General features: G+C 42.1%; 1 protein-coding gene across 2 annotated transcripts; it reads right to left on the bottom strand.

Moving 5' to 3' along the window:
* Window positions 1-5,012: 5,012 nt before the first annotated feature.
* On the bottom strand, window positions 5,013-15,074 carry PCDH18 (protocadherin 18). 2 transcript variants are annotated; one of them, XM_032795825.2, is made up of 4 exons: window positions 12,325-15,074; window positions 11,369-11,454; window positions 11,098-11,261; window positions 5,013-6,129 (listed from the first exon to the last, which is right to left on the bottom strand). In XM_032795825.2, the coding sequence occupies exons 1-4, from the start codon at window positions 14,806-14,808 to the stop codon at window positions 5,465-5,467; spliced, it is 3,399 nt and encodes a 1,132-aa protein (XP_032651716.1). In that variant the 5' UTR covers window positions 14,809-15,074; the 3' UTR covers window positions 5,013-5,464. The 2 variants fall into 2 exon arrangements, with proteins under 2 accessions (XP_032651716.1, XP_032651714.1); XM_032795823.2 differs by having other exon boundaries at window positions 11,369-11,457.
* Between the last annotated feature and the right edge of the window lie 1,848 nt (window positions 15,075-16,922).

A 16,922-nucleotide genomic window follows, 5' to 3' on the forward strand; every position in this document is an offset into this window, starting at 1 on the left:
ACTTAATACTAAGGTATCAACTCAGGGTGCCATAGTCCCTTGTGAATAAGGACTATTCAATGTTAGGGATGCCATATGCATTGTAAAACCCAGGAAACTAAGATGGGAGAGGGTGAAAAGAGACTTGTCTATGCTTAGTAAGCATACTATCATCGGCAGCGGGTATACATATGCTGGGGGAGGCTGTGCCTCGCCAACAGCCAGGCGTGTCCCCAGCCATGCTCCTCTCCCCCCCCACGCCTCCCAGCCCACTCTACCTGCAGCGCCAGTTCCTCTCTGTGGTGGCTCAGGCTGAGGCTGTGCTACTCACCCTTCCGGCGCTCTGGGGCTGCGGAGGTTGGGCCTCTGCACCATCCACCCGCCCAGCGCTCTGGGGGGCTTGCAGCCATGCATCGCCTGCCCTCCCAGTGCTCCAGGGTTGGGGTGGGCGGGAGGGCTGGCCTGGGGTGGGGCCGATGGCCACAGCGGGGGAGAGAGATGCAGAAGGAGTGGGACCTCAGGCAGAAGGGACAGGACTGGGGCTAGCCTCTCCCAGCCTGCAGTTCACAGGCCATGTGTTAAGCTATGCCAGTGGCTCTCAAACTTTTTTACTGGTGACCCCATTCACATAGCAAGCCTCTGAGTGAGACACCCCCCCCCCCTTATGAATTAAAAACACTTTTTATAGATTTACCACCATTATAAATGCTGGAGGCAAAGCAGGGTTTGGGGTGGAGGTTGACAGCTTGTAACCCCCTGAGGGGTCCCGACTCCCAGTTTGAGAACCTCTGAGCTATGCCATTTAAAGAGCTGTTTTGACTGTTGCAATTCAGATATCATCTAAGTAAACAAACAGTTTTGCTTCTAGAGACCTTACATATTTTATAACTGGTCTCATTACCTGATAACACCCTTCCAGTCGATGCATAGACCAAATACCATTACCCTCTGTTGCAACAGAACTTCCTTCCAGAACAATGTTAGGTGTTTTTTTGACATTTGGATGCACAGTGACATTGAGGACATTTGTTTGGATCTATTTTTGCTTAGCAAGGCCCCTTTGCAAACAATGACTTTCAAACCATTGAGACTATCCATGTGAAATGGCTGATGGGCATAAACTGCTTTAAGGATTTTAAATTTAAAACAGGTTGGTAATCCCCAGTGGACTAGGGAACTGTGAAAATGGATCTTATCCAGCTGCTCTGAGAGTCTGTAAGCAGTAACATTTGTAAAGTTTTAGCCTGAAGGTCAGATACCTCCTCCTCTAGGAACAGGGAGTTACCTCTAAGTTTATTTATGAAAGGGGGAATACTTTTCACAGGATTAAAAGTGAAGGTTTTAGTCACTCTGACACCTACTTGAGGGCAGATAAAGAGGAGGATTTTAGCTTTTTCACTGACCTGAATATACAATTTCCAAGCCTACCTGCTATTACCAAGGGCTGGCACATTGTGAATCTCTGCTATACTTTGCAACAGTCCCAGTTTGGCTGGGACTGTCCCACAATTCACAAGCATATACTGTGTGCAGGGGCGGCTCCAGGCACCAACGCAGCAAGCGCGTGCCTGGGGCGGCAAGCTGCAGGGGGTGGCCTGACAGTTGCCGTGAGGGCGGCAGTCAGGTTGCCTTCGGCAGCATGCCTGTGGGAGGTCCATCGGTCCCGCGGCTTCAGCGGCAATTCGGCAGCAGGTATGTCGAAGGCGTGGGACTGGTGGACCACTCGCAGATGCGCCGCCTGACTGCCATGCCTGGAACAGCAAAATACATAGAGCTGTCCCTGCCTGTGTGTTTACAATAATCCAGGCCAGCGTCAGGCATCCAGTAGCTACCTAATGTGGTATTCAGTGCGATGCTGGCCTCTTGTCAGTAGGGGCTATTCTTCCAAGCAGGCAGGAGGAAGTTGGTCTGGTGACTAACCAGATGACTTCAGCTTTTCCTCAACTCCTCTTTCCCTGGTATCTCAGTGCCAGGGAACTAACACAAGGTGTGTCGCCTCTTGTGGCAGCCCTAGGGATACATACAGCAGAGAATATAAAGGGACAGGAACACTGGACAATGCAGAGTAGAGGACAGGCATGAAAAAGCAAGGGGAAATATGGGCTTGGGGAACATGTGGAATTAGGACCTTGGGGAACTGGAACTGTCTGGGCAAGGAGATTGGGCCTGGGAGCCAGGAAAGGAAGATTGGGAGCGAGGGGATAGGTAAAGGAGCAAAAGGGGCCAAACTTCGGGGATGGGGAGAGATGAGGGAAGAATGGGCAGAAGTATCTGTGCCCACTGGAATCATAGACCTCCAGAGCCTAGAATGGATCCCATGATTTTTGACTCTCATCATTCCTCTGCTGTCAGCAAATATCTATAAAACTGACTGGCAATGACTCCCATCCCCTTCTAGTGCTGGTCCACTTAAAGGATGACACACCAGTGCTACTGTCAATTACTACAGAGGGCAAAGTGCTGTGGATCTAAATTGTCCAACCCTGCTGATGACCCATGTGGGTATGCCCCTGGTGCCACATTATAGAATTTCTGATTTTTCAGTTTGCTTTTTTAAAAGTGAAGAAAATTGTATATAAAAAAAACATGGTAAAAGCACATTATTTAGGTTGCATAGTCAAGCATTCGAATGTTAGGAAATGCCAAATTAAGGTTGCCTATGCAACCTTACTTTGGCCCCTTTGGTCATATGCATAATTAATTAGAGGATCACATTGTTTTTTCCACAGGACCCATGCTGCTGGCTGTAGGAGCACTGCTGCATTTGTTTTAGAAGTCAGAAGGTGTGTAGTGACTGCAGGAGACTGCAGAAAGAGAATCAAATGGTCTTATAGTTAAGGCAAGTAAATGCTGTTGTGGAAAACTGAAATCTGTCCCTGCTGCTACCAAAAAGGTCCTCTGTGATGCTGGGCAAGACACTTAAACCAAACTTTGTCCCTAGTCACTGTTTGCCGGACAGGGGCAGCAGGTTTATATAATTTTTGGTGGTGCTCAAAACAAGTCCAAGTCCCACCTGCCCCCCACACCTGCCTAAGGCTCCGGGAGGGAACTTGGGTTCAGGAGGGGGTGCAGGCTCTGGGATGGAGTTTGGGTGCTGGATGCAGGCTCTGGGCTGGAGCAGAGGGTTGGGGTGTGGGAGGCAGTTTGATTTGAGAAGGGAGTTTTGGGGTGCAGGCTCTGGGAGAGAGTTTGGGTGTGGGAGGGGGTTTGGAGTGCTGGTTCTAGGCTGGGACAGGGGGTTGGGGTGTGAGAGGGGGTTTGCGGTGCTGACTCTAGGCTGGGACAAGGGGTTGAGATGTGGGAGGGAGTTTGGGTGCAGGCTGTGGGCTGGGACAGAGGGCTGGGATGCAGAAGGGTGTGAAGGACATGGGGTTGGCCCAGGATGAGGAGTTTGGGGTGCAGCAGGCAGGCTTCCCCAGCCCTCTCCCCACTGGAAGCAACGAGCTCCAGGGGATGGGGGGGCCCTCCTGGGGGGGCCCTCCCCTCCCCTCCCCAGCGTGACACTCACCCAGGCCCCCTCAGGCTGCTGTTCTGAAAGTCCAGCCAGGGTAAGCCCCCCTCCTTCTCCCCAGAGTTGCCTGCCATGGAGGGGGGGCTACCATACGCCTCCTCCCTCCACAGGTGCAGCAGCCACCTCAGAGCTGCTCCCTTGTAGTTGGCAGCGGCCAGCAAGGGAGCAGCTGCCCACTACCCAGGGTGGGCAGGGACGCTTGGGGAAGGCATGCAGGAGTGACAGACAGGGCTGGGGGACTCTCTGTGGGAGGCGTGTGGGGTCTAGGGAGAGACCTGGCCCTGAAAATTGGTGGAGCCGAGTCCCCCTGAATTTGCTGGAGCCCAGGCACCAAAGGCCCATACAACTCGCCACCCCTGTCGCCAGAAGCTGAGAATGGGCAACAGGAGATGGATCACTTGATGATTACCTGTTCTAATCATCTGGGACACCTGGCATTGGCCACTGTCGGTAGACAGGATCCTGGGCTAGATGGACCTTTGGTCTGACCCAGTATGGCCATTCGTATGTTTTTAACTTTTCCCTGAGGGTCACCAATTGTGTTGTCCTCATTTTCTGGGTGCCTGACTTGAGACTCTGGGGGTCTGATTTGGAGAAGTGCTGAGCACTCACAACTGCAGCTAAGGTCAACAGGAGCTGTGTTTTGAACATATACAGTTCTATATAATGCTATCTACTTTGAAAAAATCAGGTCCAATGCGTCTCAGCCAGCATGAATGGATATTTTTTACCTCAACCACTCTATGTCAGTTCCCCAACTGTAAAAGGGGGTTAATGCTACTCTTTCGTCTCACAGGGGTATTATGAAAATGAATTAATATTTATGAAGCACTCACATACTATAGTGATGAGCACTATAGAGAAGCCCAAAAGGAAATTAATAATTCTGTTTTCAGAGCAGGGTTTGAAGTGTGCAGTAAATAAAGCATGGGGCCACCAATTGACCAATGAGAAGAAAACAAAATATTGAATAGCTGTTCATTAAGTAAGCACCATCCATCCTGTGTACTGAATGAGGCAGGTGTCCTGTGGAATAAATAGTATATGTTCATGAATTAAAAACTGTATCATAAGGCATATGGATGGGGCCCCATAGAATTCCTTTACTGACTTCAACACAGAGTGGCTGACTGCTCAGCAGTTGAAAATAGAGAAGGTAGTAGTGACTTGGAGGTAATAGCAAGAGAGATTATTTTGTTGGCAGGGGAGGGAGGAGTCCCGCCAATTTACCCTTTTATTCCCACTACCAGAGAGGTCTTGAATCAGGCTGACCCATCTGGGAGAGGCTGGGTGCAACTCTTTTCAGAGCTTCTCAGTATCACTGTTGAGTTGGCCAAAGGAGTTTGTGTAAGAGCAACATTCCTTCTCAGCGGCGGTTGTGCCTCTGGAGAATGCCATCATCCCTCCTCACTCCTCTTATAAGCCATCAATTAAATGAGAGAATGACTCTCTGAACTGGTATGAAAAGAAGGACATCATTTTAGGCTTTATGGGAGTTGACAACTCTTTATTGTAACAATGAAACATTGCAATAAGGTGTTGGATCAGTTACTGAAACTAATGTATGGATAATGTTTCAGTAGGGTTGGGCCTGTGCTGTAACATTTGAAACTCTTTACAAAACTGTGAAAAGCAACATCCCTGTTTTTGATTTAGTTTACACACCTGCTTGGCAAAAAAGTCAAATGGTGCCAGTTATATATACTTAGGAAAACATGCTTGCCGTAGGAGTACAAAAATAAAATTTATTTGTTAAATTACACATAAATATAAGGTACAAATGTATTTTTAAAATACAGATAAAGATAATCACACTTGCATTGTGTACATATGAAAATACAGTATTTTAATATTTAACATACACAGACACATTTATGATAAATGCAACTAATTGGCAATGCCAGTTCTTTTCATTCTGGTTATTTTTCCTCCCAGTTTTCCATAAATACGGAAAAATATGATGTAAAAATCCCTCTAATTCTGCCGGACGTCTTGCAGCAGCTTGTTAATTTCTGCTACCAGCTCACTGGCATCCATTAGTTCATGTTTACCATCACTGAGGTGGTTAAGCACATTGTCAAAGTCATCTTCTTCATAGTTTTCTGGGATTTCTTCCATGGCTGGCAGCCATTTAGAGGAAGGTTGTGCACTCGAGTGAGTCCCTAGCATGACCCCATTGTTGTTTGCAGGGTTTTGGAAATGTGTACTGGCTGCCCATGCTGCCACTCCTTGTGGGTAGCTTACAGTCTTGGCTGGTAAATGTCCCTTCCTGCGCTCCAGTGAGTTTGAGCGATTCATTTCATTGCATTCTGTATAGGTGTCCAGTGAAGGAGGCAACAGGCGCTGAAAAACACTGCTCATTTCAGAAAGGAGAGATGAAGTACAGATGTCCTCTGACTCTTCCTCATTTTGACAGTTTTTACCAAATGTTGAAAAGCTCTTTTTCTTTTCATTGGACTCAACAGGCTGTGAATCTTCTTCAAATGCCTGCTGTTGCTGCTGCTGCTGCTGTGGCTGAAATTCCTCCCCCGGAATAAACATGTTACTTCTGTAATCAGAAGATGGAGAGGGCAGAGGTGGCATCCAGCATTGGTCAGAGTGTCCCAGAACTCTACATTCCTCTGTGCATAGCCTCATTGCTGTAATCAAAACCAAAATCTGAGATTAATGTTCCGATTCAATTATATAGATTACTCACAATTACAGGAGTCAGCCCTAGTGCATATTAAAGGACCTGAGATCCAAAGCTCTGATCAGGATCTGAATTTCTCCAAAGATCAGAGGTGTTCAGATCCAGTGTTGTCATTCTCCCATTATAGGGAAGTTCACGTATATTTTATCCTGTAAGAAAGGTTGATAACTATATAAAATATAAGATAACTATACAATTTTTAAACTTGTTTGAAGAACATATTATACCATTGCTTCAGAGAATCCCAAGAAAATAGGTGGCCTGGGTGACTTAAAAGGTAGAGGTTAGAGTACTGTCTTCTCATACAGGACTGTCTGATGAATAAAGAGACAGGGTGCGTGAGGTAATATCTTTTATTAGACCAACTTCTGTTGGTGAGAGACACAAACTTTCAAGCCACACAAAACTCTTCTTCACGTCTGGGAAAGTTACTCTGAATGTCACAGCTAAACACCTGGAATACCTTTCCCAGCCCTAAAGAAGTTGGTTCAGTAAAAGATATTACCTCGCCCATCTTGGGTCTCTAATGTCCCAGGACCAACATAGCTACAACTACACTGTATATAACGTGTGTTGAATGCCTTTCATGAATGAAAATTAATGTTTCCCTCCTTCATCTCCTAGTTGCAATTCAGTGAAGAAAGCAAGGGAACAGGATAGAAGGATATGGGAGGAAAGTTGTAAGGAAAAGAAAATGAGGGAGAAGAGAAAGGAGAGAGAACAGAGAAGATATGGCGTTATCTCCATCTTCTCCAGCTCTTGTCTCCTTTTTAGGGTCTGCTAGTAACACAATGAATTACCAAATGGGTGAAGCAGATTTTAATCCAACCTCATGACATTTTAGGCCAAATTCGTGCCCAATATATCTCCATTAACTTGAGTGGAATTACTCTAGGGATGTATTTGGCCTTTGGGAGCTGGCTGGTTTAATATCTCCAGTTGATGACTGACATACAATGACTATACAGACTACAAAGAGGAGCAATCAAGCACTTAAGGGATCTGGGCCCGCGATGAATGCTAAATGGAGGAAATGGGTGTTGCCCCTGCTTTTTGCCCAGGAACTCACATTCCTACCCAAAGAGGTGCTGGAGAGGAATGACCAACCAGCATCCAGCCCCTGGAAGAGTTCTAGTAGAGTTGATTAGGAATGAAAGCATATGCAACCCCTTTTAAAACACAGTAAACTGTGAGTGGAGGCCCTGTGCAGAGAAGATGCCAGAAGAGAAGCCTAATTTCCACTTCCAACTGCTGAAAAAAGGAAACTACCCCTTTCCAGATGTTGAGGCTAATGGGAGTTGCAGCTGCTCAACACCTCTCAGGATTACCTCAGTAAATGTATTTAATTCCAAATAAGAGCATTGGGATTGTCATACCCCATCAGTAGTGGGCCATTTAGCCCAGTATCCTGTCTCTGATAGAGGCCAGTACCAGATACTGCACAGTAAAGTTCAAGAAGCACAGATATAAACAATTATAGAATAACTTTTGATTATGTGATACCTAGCCCACAGGAGAAGCTGCTTCTTAATTCCATCAGTTAATGGTTAGACTGTGCCTTGAAGAATTGAGGTTTAGACCCTTCTGTCTTTTTATTTTATATACCTATATCATATCCCTTTTTATTTGTCTTTTCTCTAAACTAAACTAAACAGTCCTAAACTTTGCAGTGTCTCCACATAAGTTTCCTCATGGTTCTAATCATTTTCCTCACCTGTCTCTGGACCACTTCAATATCTGCAACATCATTTTTGAGATGGAGTGACCAGAACTGAACACAATATTCCAGGTGAGATTATACCATTGATTGATATAGTGGAACTCTATTATTGTCAGTATTATTTCTCTACCATGTTTTATACAGTCTAACATATTGTTTCCTTTTCAATGTAATTTAAAATTCCTCTAGGTTTATACTCACTTCCTTTCTTACATCAGGGAGTATGAAATTTAGCAGAAGTATAGATGGCTGGAGGCCAGATTTTGCACTGGGTGTTGCAAATGAGGTAGTGATGGGTGAGCGTCAAAAGATTCATCTACATAAAATAATTAGTGTTTAAAATGTTGGTTTAGATGTTTGAAATGCCTGTGAAGAAGTGCTTTGTTTCCACACATTAAATGTGCTCACAATGTTCCACAGGCAATGCCAGTACCATTGTGATTGCACCAGCTCTTGACAAGTCTTGAAAATATCTCCACCCACAATGGTTAAATCAAAAGATTTTAGTTCTAGTGTGAATGGGAATGAATTGCATTATAGCTGCACTGGTTCAGTTGGTCCTGTCAGTAAAATTCCAGTGCAATTCTGTGAATTAATAGAGAACTGCAGGGCCATTAGAGTGTCAACATTCATTGGCCAAGTTCACTCAAGGCCAGAGGCTTGTCACATTTAAATCAGTGGGAGTTTTGCCATTCGCATTAGTGAGACCAAGATTTAGCAGTATAAAATAATAGCAATACTCTGAACACATTATCAAAAGCCCTACTGTATTTGTGAGTGGGCTTCAATTTTTTACATCCCCCCAGATATGCCTCTCTCCTTATGTTGGAACAGGCAACTTATTCCAGCAATCAGGATGTTAATGATGAGGGTTAATGATGTCCCACTTTATCCATAAGTCAGCAATAGAAAAGATATAAATGTACAATGGTATGGGTTAAGACTGAAATGTCAGATGTAACTCTGAATGTATTTTTTTTCTAAACCGTAAACATATAGGTAAAGGTTTTTTAAATATATTTTTAAGGGAGAAAAAAGAAATGTTTTCACTGAAATTTAAAATGTTTGAGGTTCATGTGTATGGGAGATGGTCCATTCCTTCCTGGTTCTATCTAGGCAGAAAATATTGAAAAAACAATCTTTCTTACAATATTTTGATTCTGTGACTTCTGGTCTGGGGTGAAAATGCATAGACACTTAAAAATAGAGGGGCACAGAAGGAGGAAGCTGAACTTAGGAAACCTGAAGAAAGTTTCCATTCTACTTTTTGTGAGTTTGGTGTGAACACACAGATTAATTAATATGTTATCTTAAATGGTTCATGTATAACTCATGGAGTAGCTAGGGCTATGCACATAAACAAATATGTGGGATTTTCTAAAGCACTCCATGTTAGCCTAACTCTGTTCCCCTTGTAATCAATGAGAGTTTTAACATTCACTTCAGTGAGATCACAGTTGGGCCAAATTTTGAAAATTTCACTCATTGGTTTTATATTTGGAGGGTTAATAGAAAGTTCTTTAAATGAATCATAGGAATTTCAGCTATCTCAGAGTGTAAACATTCCCTTTTTTCCCTGGCAACCCACAATCATCCAGCCAGGAAGTAGACAATTATTCCTTAGCTGCCACTGTGGAAGGATTCCAGTGCAAAAGTATTGCATCTGAAGTCTCCCTTAGCAGCTGCTGAGAATTATAGTAAATTCTTCCCTAATTTACCACCCAAGGAGAAAAGATTTTTCTCTAAAGTTGGATGGTACAGGAATAAATGGCTCCTAAATAGCAACTTGTTGGCAAGAAGGGAGAGAAAAAAATCCTTGGGACTGTGAACACTTGGACCTACCTATTGGGGCACTTGGACCTACATAATCCCAGCTACCAAAAGGAGCTAGGTTGGACTTCTGGATGGGAGGTTGGACTCAGGAGTAGTGAGAGACCTTAGAATGGAGCAAAATCCACAAGAGAAGTGTTGAAGGTTTGAAAAGACAGAATTACATGTTTGGGGCCAAGGTGAACAAGGAAAGGAAGGGCTCCAGGACCCCTTTCATCTTAAACTCTCCACACAAATGCCAGGGAAAACTGAAGGCCTTTTTAGTGCCCTTGAGGGTTAGCCACCCTAAAGGTGGGAAGGAGGTGGCAAGGCTTTGGCTCTACCCCATCCTGCTCTGACCAATGGCACTAGCTGGTTACAGAAGGAAGCATGCTATGCATCATCCTAAGGAGCAGTTCAGTGGGCACTCTTACCCTGCACCCTTGTGCACAGCAAATTGTAGAGCCACCCACCCAGCCCCAATATGAGCCTAAATCATACTGGCATAATCTGGCCCTGTAGGAAATGGCTTTCATGTGCAAGGATAAAACATTTCCTTTATATTTTGTATAGGCATTTAAATTTGAGCATCATATTTATTTTCCAAAGATTTAGGAGTAAAAAGAACAAGTAGTTGTATAAATATTGGGGTTCTAATACAAAGATCACTTCTGAGCCTAAATGTGATTTCCCAGTCTCTTTTACTGTACTCGTGAGTGAGTCTGAATTTACAAAAGGTTTATCTCCCTTTTGCATTGCCCCCTCCCCCCCAGGTATTCCTGTCTTCTTATGTTGGAACAATCAGCTCATTCCAGCAACCAGGATGGCAGATAATGAACTGCTTTGACCTTCAGCACAAATACTGACATATAGGTCATATTTATAGATACTAATTCATCAGTGGAAAACACAGTGCAGCTCTACACTTCCCTACCTAAAAACTACAGTCCATCACCTAACCAGTGCATTTTTAAGCTCTGGAAGTCTGGATCCTATTATGGAAAATGCATCTGCCAAATTATAGTTCAGTGTATTTTTATCACACCACAGCAGCCTAGTTTTCCACAAACATCCACCCAGTCATTAAAAATCTAGGGACATAGACCAGTTGACGCTTTTTGAGGTGGGATTTAGAGCGAGTTCATATGCCTGCAAATAATAGCAGAAACTGCCTACGCACTGCTCTGGGCAGAAATTCAATAGTGTCCCAGTCTTTAGTGCGCCAGCTGTGTTCTGGTTTGAGGACACTATATACTGTAGAGCAGATGAAGGAGGAAACATAAAACTTGAAAGCTAAATAATTTCAGCTTTCACAATGCTAACTACATCAATGTGACAGTCAGGGAGCACTGTAAATAAACTATTCAACTTTCATTATGTTCTTACCTGCAGGAATTCTCCCATCTGTAAGGAAAAGGTCACTGAATCCTTCCCCAAGAAGTCTGTCAATTGGAGAATCTCTACCTAAATCATAATCACTGTCTCCTGCTTCACTATCACCACGGCCACTATCTTTCAAGCTAAATTTATCCATATCTTGTAGGGCGTATCTGTAAACAGAAAAAACATGGTGATGGGATTATATTTTGTTATCGCATGTTCAGTATGTTGTTCTCAGATAAAAATGTTTTGATCAGAATCTAACTGAAATCCTCACCTGTAGCTTCTGGAATATTTGTTTCCTCGAAAACTTGGTCTTGGCTGATATTGGCCCTGATGAAGCATTGAAAGAAGCTGAGAGACCTGCTAAAGAAAAGAAGAAAACACTGATTCCTGGAAATAAAATCCAAATGTCTATTTAGAAAAATTTTAATTATGTACTTCTTGTTGGTCTCTTCTTTAAAATTTAATTAGAGCCCATTCGTGTGCATATATAATGTAGTACAACTGGCTATTTACAGTATACAGTGTTTGCCATGGAAAACATCTGAAGGCATTTTACAGATAGAAAATGCAATGCTGTTTGTTAATCTCAGAACTCATACTAATTAATTAACATTTAAAAACAATGGACTGCAAAGAGGAGGTGTTGTTTTGGGTTTTTCGGGGGAGTTGGTTGGTTGTTTTTTTTTAAAGGAGAGATCAAAACTATATAGTGTATATATTTAAAAAATAAAATAGGCAGTTTCAAATTATGAAGATACTGGAGGCTTACACTCACAAAGATATTGGATGCATACACTCTCACACTACCACCATCTGCTAGCACAGCTGCAGTTAAAATTGTAGCAGTGTTTCTACTATAAACCCTCATTTTAAGGAGTTTGTTCTGTCATTTGTACAAATGCTTTGCATGTTATACACTATATGTGTCTGAACACACACACATACAGAAAACTGTACATCAATAATAAAGCACTGTGTATATTATGTGTATATAACACAAAGTTGTCTCAATTTAAAGAAGAATATAAAGAAATTATAATAGGTTTACTATAGTCTCTCACGTGCAGGATTGTTTTAAGATTCAATTGACAGAGTGGAACTGCAGTGCTGCATCCCTGAAAAAAAAGCTATAATACTTTCATTTGTCACAGACAGCATGCAGAACATAAACACACTCATAGATGGGTGAATGAGTGAACATGCATGCAAAATAATATATAACCTTACCTCAACAGCAGGAGTAGCATGGGTGAGTTCCAGTGAGAAATTCTCTGGCACATGATTTGATGAGATTGTCACTAGACTGTTAAGTGATTGGTGACTATGATGGCTTTGTCGGCTGCTCATTTGTCCTCTTTCTAAGGTTGGAGATGATGAAGGAGAAGCTCTGTGGTGAGATCTGATGGGTAAAGTGCCATTAACAGTAGGTACAAGTGTAATATCACCTTTGTGAATCTGTCTTGATGGTCTTTTTGGGTGGTGCTGGTAAGTTGATTCTGCCACACGGCAGTTGTAGGATCTTGTATCCTTTTTCTCTCGATTGCATCTTGTAGCAAAGATAACCATAATGACCAACAGCACTGCACATATTGATCCAAGTGATATAATTGTTATTATAGAAACATCCAGAGAGGGCTGGCTAATAAAAGTAGCTTCTGTGCTTGGAATTGGATAAACATATTCCAAAACAGTACATATCAGAAGTGCTTTGGTACTGAGTGGAGGGCTGCCTTTATCCTGAACTATCACAAAAAATTCCCATTCTTTAGATAAAACAGATTCTATGCTAACATTCATATAGATGTCACATGATCTTGGGTCCATTACAAATATGTTTTCTTCATTGTCAGCTATTATGGAGCAGCTTAGTTCTGAGTTCATACCAGAGTCTCTGTCTATAGCCTTTATCCTAGTCACATGGAAGCCACTCTCAGCATCTTTAGGGATTGAGATTTCTGCAGTGTTATTGCGTAGTGCTGGTCCCACAATGACAGGAGCATTATCATTTTCATCAATAATAGTTAGCACAACTGTGGTATTACTAACAAGTTGCTGACTCCCTCCATCTCTAGCTTGAACCACAAAGGCAATCTGATTTACTTCTTCATGATCAAAAGTTCTGAGTGCATAGATTGCACCATTGGATGGGTCAATGGTCACATAGGTGGTTATAGAACTTCCCAAAATAAAGCTTTCCAAAATAGTGTATGTGACCTGTCCATTGTCCCCTAAATCTGGATCTGTGGCTGTGACAGATGTGATATATGCACCTGGAGAGTTATTTTCCAAGATAACAACTTCATATCTGTTTGTCTGGAAGCGGGGTGGGTTGTCATTTTCATCATTGATTTGGACACTAAAATGTTTCACTGTGGAGAGACTTGGTGTCCCCTTGTCTTCAGCTATTACAGTCAAACTGTATTCAGATCTCTTTTCTCTATCTAGAGTAGCATTAGTCAAAATTAAATAGTTATTTTCATAAGTCTTTTGAAGTTTAAAGTGGCCATGCCCATGAAGCTTGCAAACTATCTCTCCATTCACGCCAGAGTCCTTGTCTTGTACCCTGACTATGGCAACAAAAGTGTCCATAGGTGACCCTTCAGAAATGTGAGCTATTTCCTCATTCCCAGGGGACATTAGGTTTAAATTAATTTCAGGTTTGTTGTCGTTGACATCCACAATTTTAATGATAATTTTGCAATGAGCTGGGATAGAATTTGGACCCAAATCTTGAGCTTGGGCATCAATTTCATAGGATTTGGTGATTTCATAGTCCACTTGTGTCAGGAGGGTCAGATGGCCTTTCTCTGAGTCTATTTTAAAAGTCTCTATAATTTTGGAAGACACATGACTACTGAAAGAATACATGACTTTACCATTAGCGCCCTCATCTGGATCAGTAGCATTGAGGTCTATGAGCAAAGTACCCATTGGTGAATTTTCTAAGAGCTGAATTATATATGATTGTTGCTCAAAAACAGGACTGTTATCATTAGAATCAGAAATACTTATTTTTAGGATAGACGATCCAGATCGCTGAGGTACCCCCATATCTGAAGCAGTGAGTTGAAGTTCGTAGCTTGACTTCAACTCCCTGTCCAATTCTCTAACCACAATGAGTTCTGCATATTTGGCACCATCAGTCCTTGTTCGCACTTCAATATTAAAAAAATCATTTTCAGACAGTGAATAAGTGTGCAGAGAATTTTCCCCAACATCTGGATCAAAAGCACTGTCCAAAGGGATCCGGGTTCCTACAGCTGCACTCTCTGATATTTCAATAGGGATGAGAGATCTGGAAAACTGGGGAGAGTTGTCATTAATATCCAGCACTTCAACTTCAACATGGAAAAGCTGCAGATGTTCAGTAGGCAGAGTGATCACATCAAACTCTATAGAGCAGTTTAAGTTTTTCTGGCAGAGTTGTTCCCGGTCAATTTTAGCTCCTACACTGATTTCTCCATTATCCTCTCGGACTACAAGTAAGGGAGAATTCCCTCTTTGCATGGCTCGAAAACGAACTGAAAAAGGGTTAGGAATTTTAAATAAAACATCAGCTACATCCTCTGATAGTCTTGCAATTACTGATCCAACTCTCTGCTCCTCGTAAATCCTGTATTTCAAATTCTTGCCTAGTACATCTTTACTGAAAGATATTATCATCAGTACAAAAAGGAACATAAAGTGCATTTTGCTACTGATTTGGTGCATTTGTAAGTTTTTGCAATTTATTTCTCCAAGCAAGTTAAAAAGTAGTTCTTTCAACTTCCTTTGGTACCTTAAACCCAGTACACATTTGGTACTTTAAAACTTGAAAAAGTCCTTTATAATACAGCAAAGTATTAATATCTTAGTATATCTCAGAAAACTTTTTTTTTTGTATACACACCGTGTCAGGATTTCCAGATACAATCTGTATGCAATCCAATCTCTCTCGTTTGTTTTCCTGCTCCTCTTCAAGGACGAAATTTGTCACATCAGTGTTTTCTCCTTCTGCAGTTAGTATCCATTTATTGCAGAGTGCTAGCTGAATCTGCACTGTATCTTTTCTGAGAGATCCTCTTTCCCTCTCACTGTTCAGCTGCAGACTAAACACCCTTGATTGCTGACTCCAGTCTAAAATCTGTGCAACTTCACTTCAACTCACACAAAGCTTTTGCCCGGCATGTGTTGAATTGCTTCCAGCCAATCAGCTTGCTTCCAAATCAAAGGACAGTGAAGTCACACACACACACACACACACACACACACACACACGCTAGAGAAAGGTGGGGGGGAGGCAGCTCCTCCCCCAGCATTCACTTTCTGTGAGTGTGCCACCACAAAGAGCAGACAAATTACTAAAGAGAAACTTTAAATCAACTTCTTGTCTTCTTTATATGACACTTCAAATTGTTTTTGTAATTTTAATAGTCTTCTTGCCTCCACAAAACATGTAATCATTCTCCTGATTTATATACTTTGAAATCCTCTTTTTTCAACAAAACAAAATCTTTTTGAGTGCATTTGCTTAGCAAAGGACTATAAGGTGTCATATCTCTAATTATGTCTTCCTCTTGCTCCTTTATTAATATATTGACACTTCTGCCTATTTCTGGATAACCTGCTTTTCTTTAATGTCTGTGTTGCTAAATGAAGCACAAGCTTCTATGTCTCTCTTTTAGGTCTCTTCATATTCTTCTTGTTTGCAAACCCTTGCCCTTTAACTGGCTTCTTACTGAAGGATTCTGCAGCAGTGTTTTGTACTATGTGCACTTGTCTTTTCCTGAGTGGAGTTCTTTTTATGTGTGCTTTATTATTTTGTTGTTCCTGTGGTTCTTCAAAAAATCCTTTTCATCTTAGTTAAAAAAGCAGTTCATGGTGAAGCATGACAAGTCTACTAAGGCACACCTTATACATGCCATCTGTTTAAAAAAAGCCCAGCAACCTGAAGGATAGATGGCGTAGATGGCCTGAAAGTGGCAATTTAATCATATCTTTTCCATGTGTGAAAACTATTTCCATGTACTCTACGCAAAAACACCCCACAACAAATGCCTGAGTTGCTAATGTGTTTTGTGTACATCAGAAATGCTATTGAACATTCCGTGAGCCTCGTGCTGTATCCAGGTCACAGAAATTGATATGGTCTCATTTCAAATATGATTATTTATGATGGGCTTTCTGTTCCCCTTCTCTGCACTTCCTTTTAAGTTTATCATTATAGCCACATTCTTGCTGCTCTTTCATTCTTTTTTACATTATTTCTATGCTGACTTTATCCATTTGCTTATTTGCTCATCCACATAATCTTACCATCGCTTCTTTTCATTTTTTCTTCTCCTTCCACTCCCCCCATACCCACAAATGTAAAAAGGAATAGCTGATTTTTTCACTTTATTTATTCTCAGTACAGCTCAGCCAAAGTCACTAAGAAGGTTCTTGTCGAAAAAGAAAGCAGAGGAGGCTCAGCGTGAACTCTCCTTCTTTTTAAGCATTCAAAAGCATTTTATAAGCCATTGTCTCTTTTTTCAGAAACCAGCACCGTGTGGCAAATTGTGCAGAATAGAAATGCCTATAATGAATGTATTTAGTACTGGGTCACGCCGATGAACATTCTGCCCCCATGAATAATACTGTTTTACAAGTTTGCAGGCCTTTCAAATTGCTGATCCCCAAACCCTATAGGCAAACTAGAAAAGCTAACACAAGCAACTGGGACTTTAGAAACCCATAGCCATCTGGCCTAAATCTCTAACAATCCAAGCCAATAATTATATCAATTCAGGCTTTAGTGAACCCCTTTGCAAACACCAAAAGAGCAAAGAAAGGAATTAGTGGCCATT

The sequence above is a fragment of the Chelonoidis abingdonii genome, chromosome 5 (assembly GCF_003597395.2).
Source record: "Chelonoidis abingdonii isolate Lonesome George chromosome 5, CheloAbing_2.0, whole genome shotgun sequence".
Lineage (NCBI taxonomy): Eukaryota > Metazoa > Chordata > Testudines > Testudinidae > Chelonoidis > Chelonoidis abingdonii.

Excerpts from the sequence above, each read along its gene's own strand:
- PCDH18 (XM_032795823.2), bottom strand. The coding sequence starts at position 14,808 with ATGCACCAAATCAGTAGCAAAATGCACTTTATGTTCCTTTTTGTACTG. Across the intron at positions 11,458-12,324 it reads ATGCTACTCCTGCTGTTGAG|CAGGTCTCTCAGCTTCTTTC; the intron begins GTAAGGTTATAT and ends TCTTTTCTTTAG. Across the intron at positions 6,130-11,097 it reads AGATGGGAGAATTCCTGCAG|CAATGAGGCTATGCACAGAG; the intron begins GTAAGAACATAA and ends TTTTGATTACAG.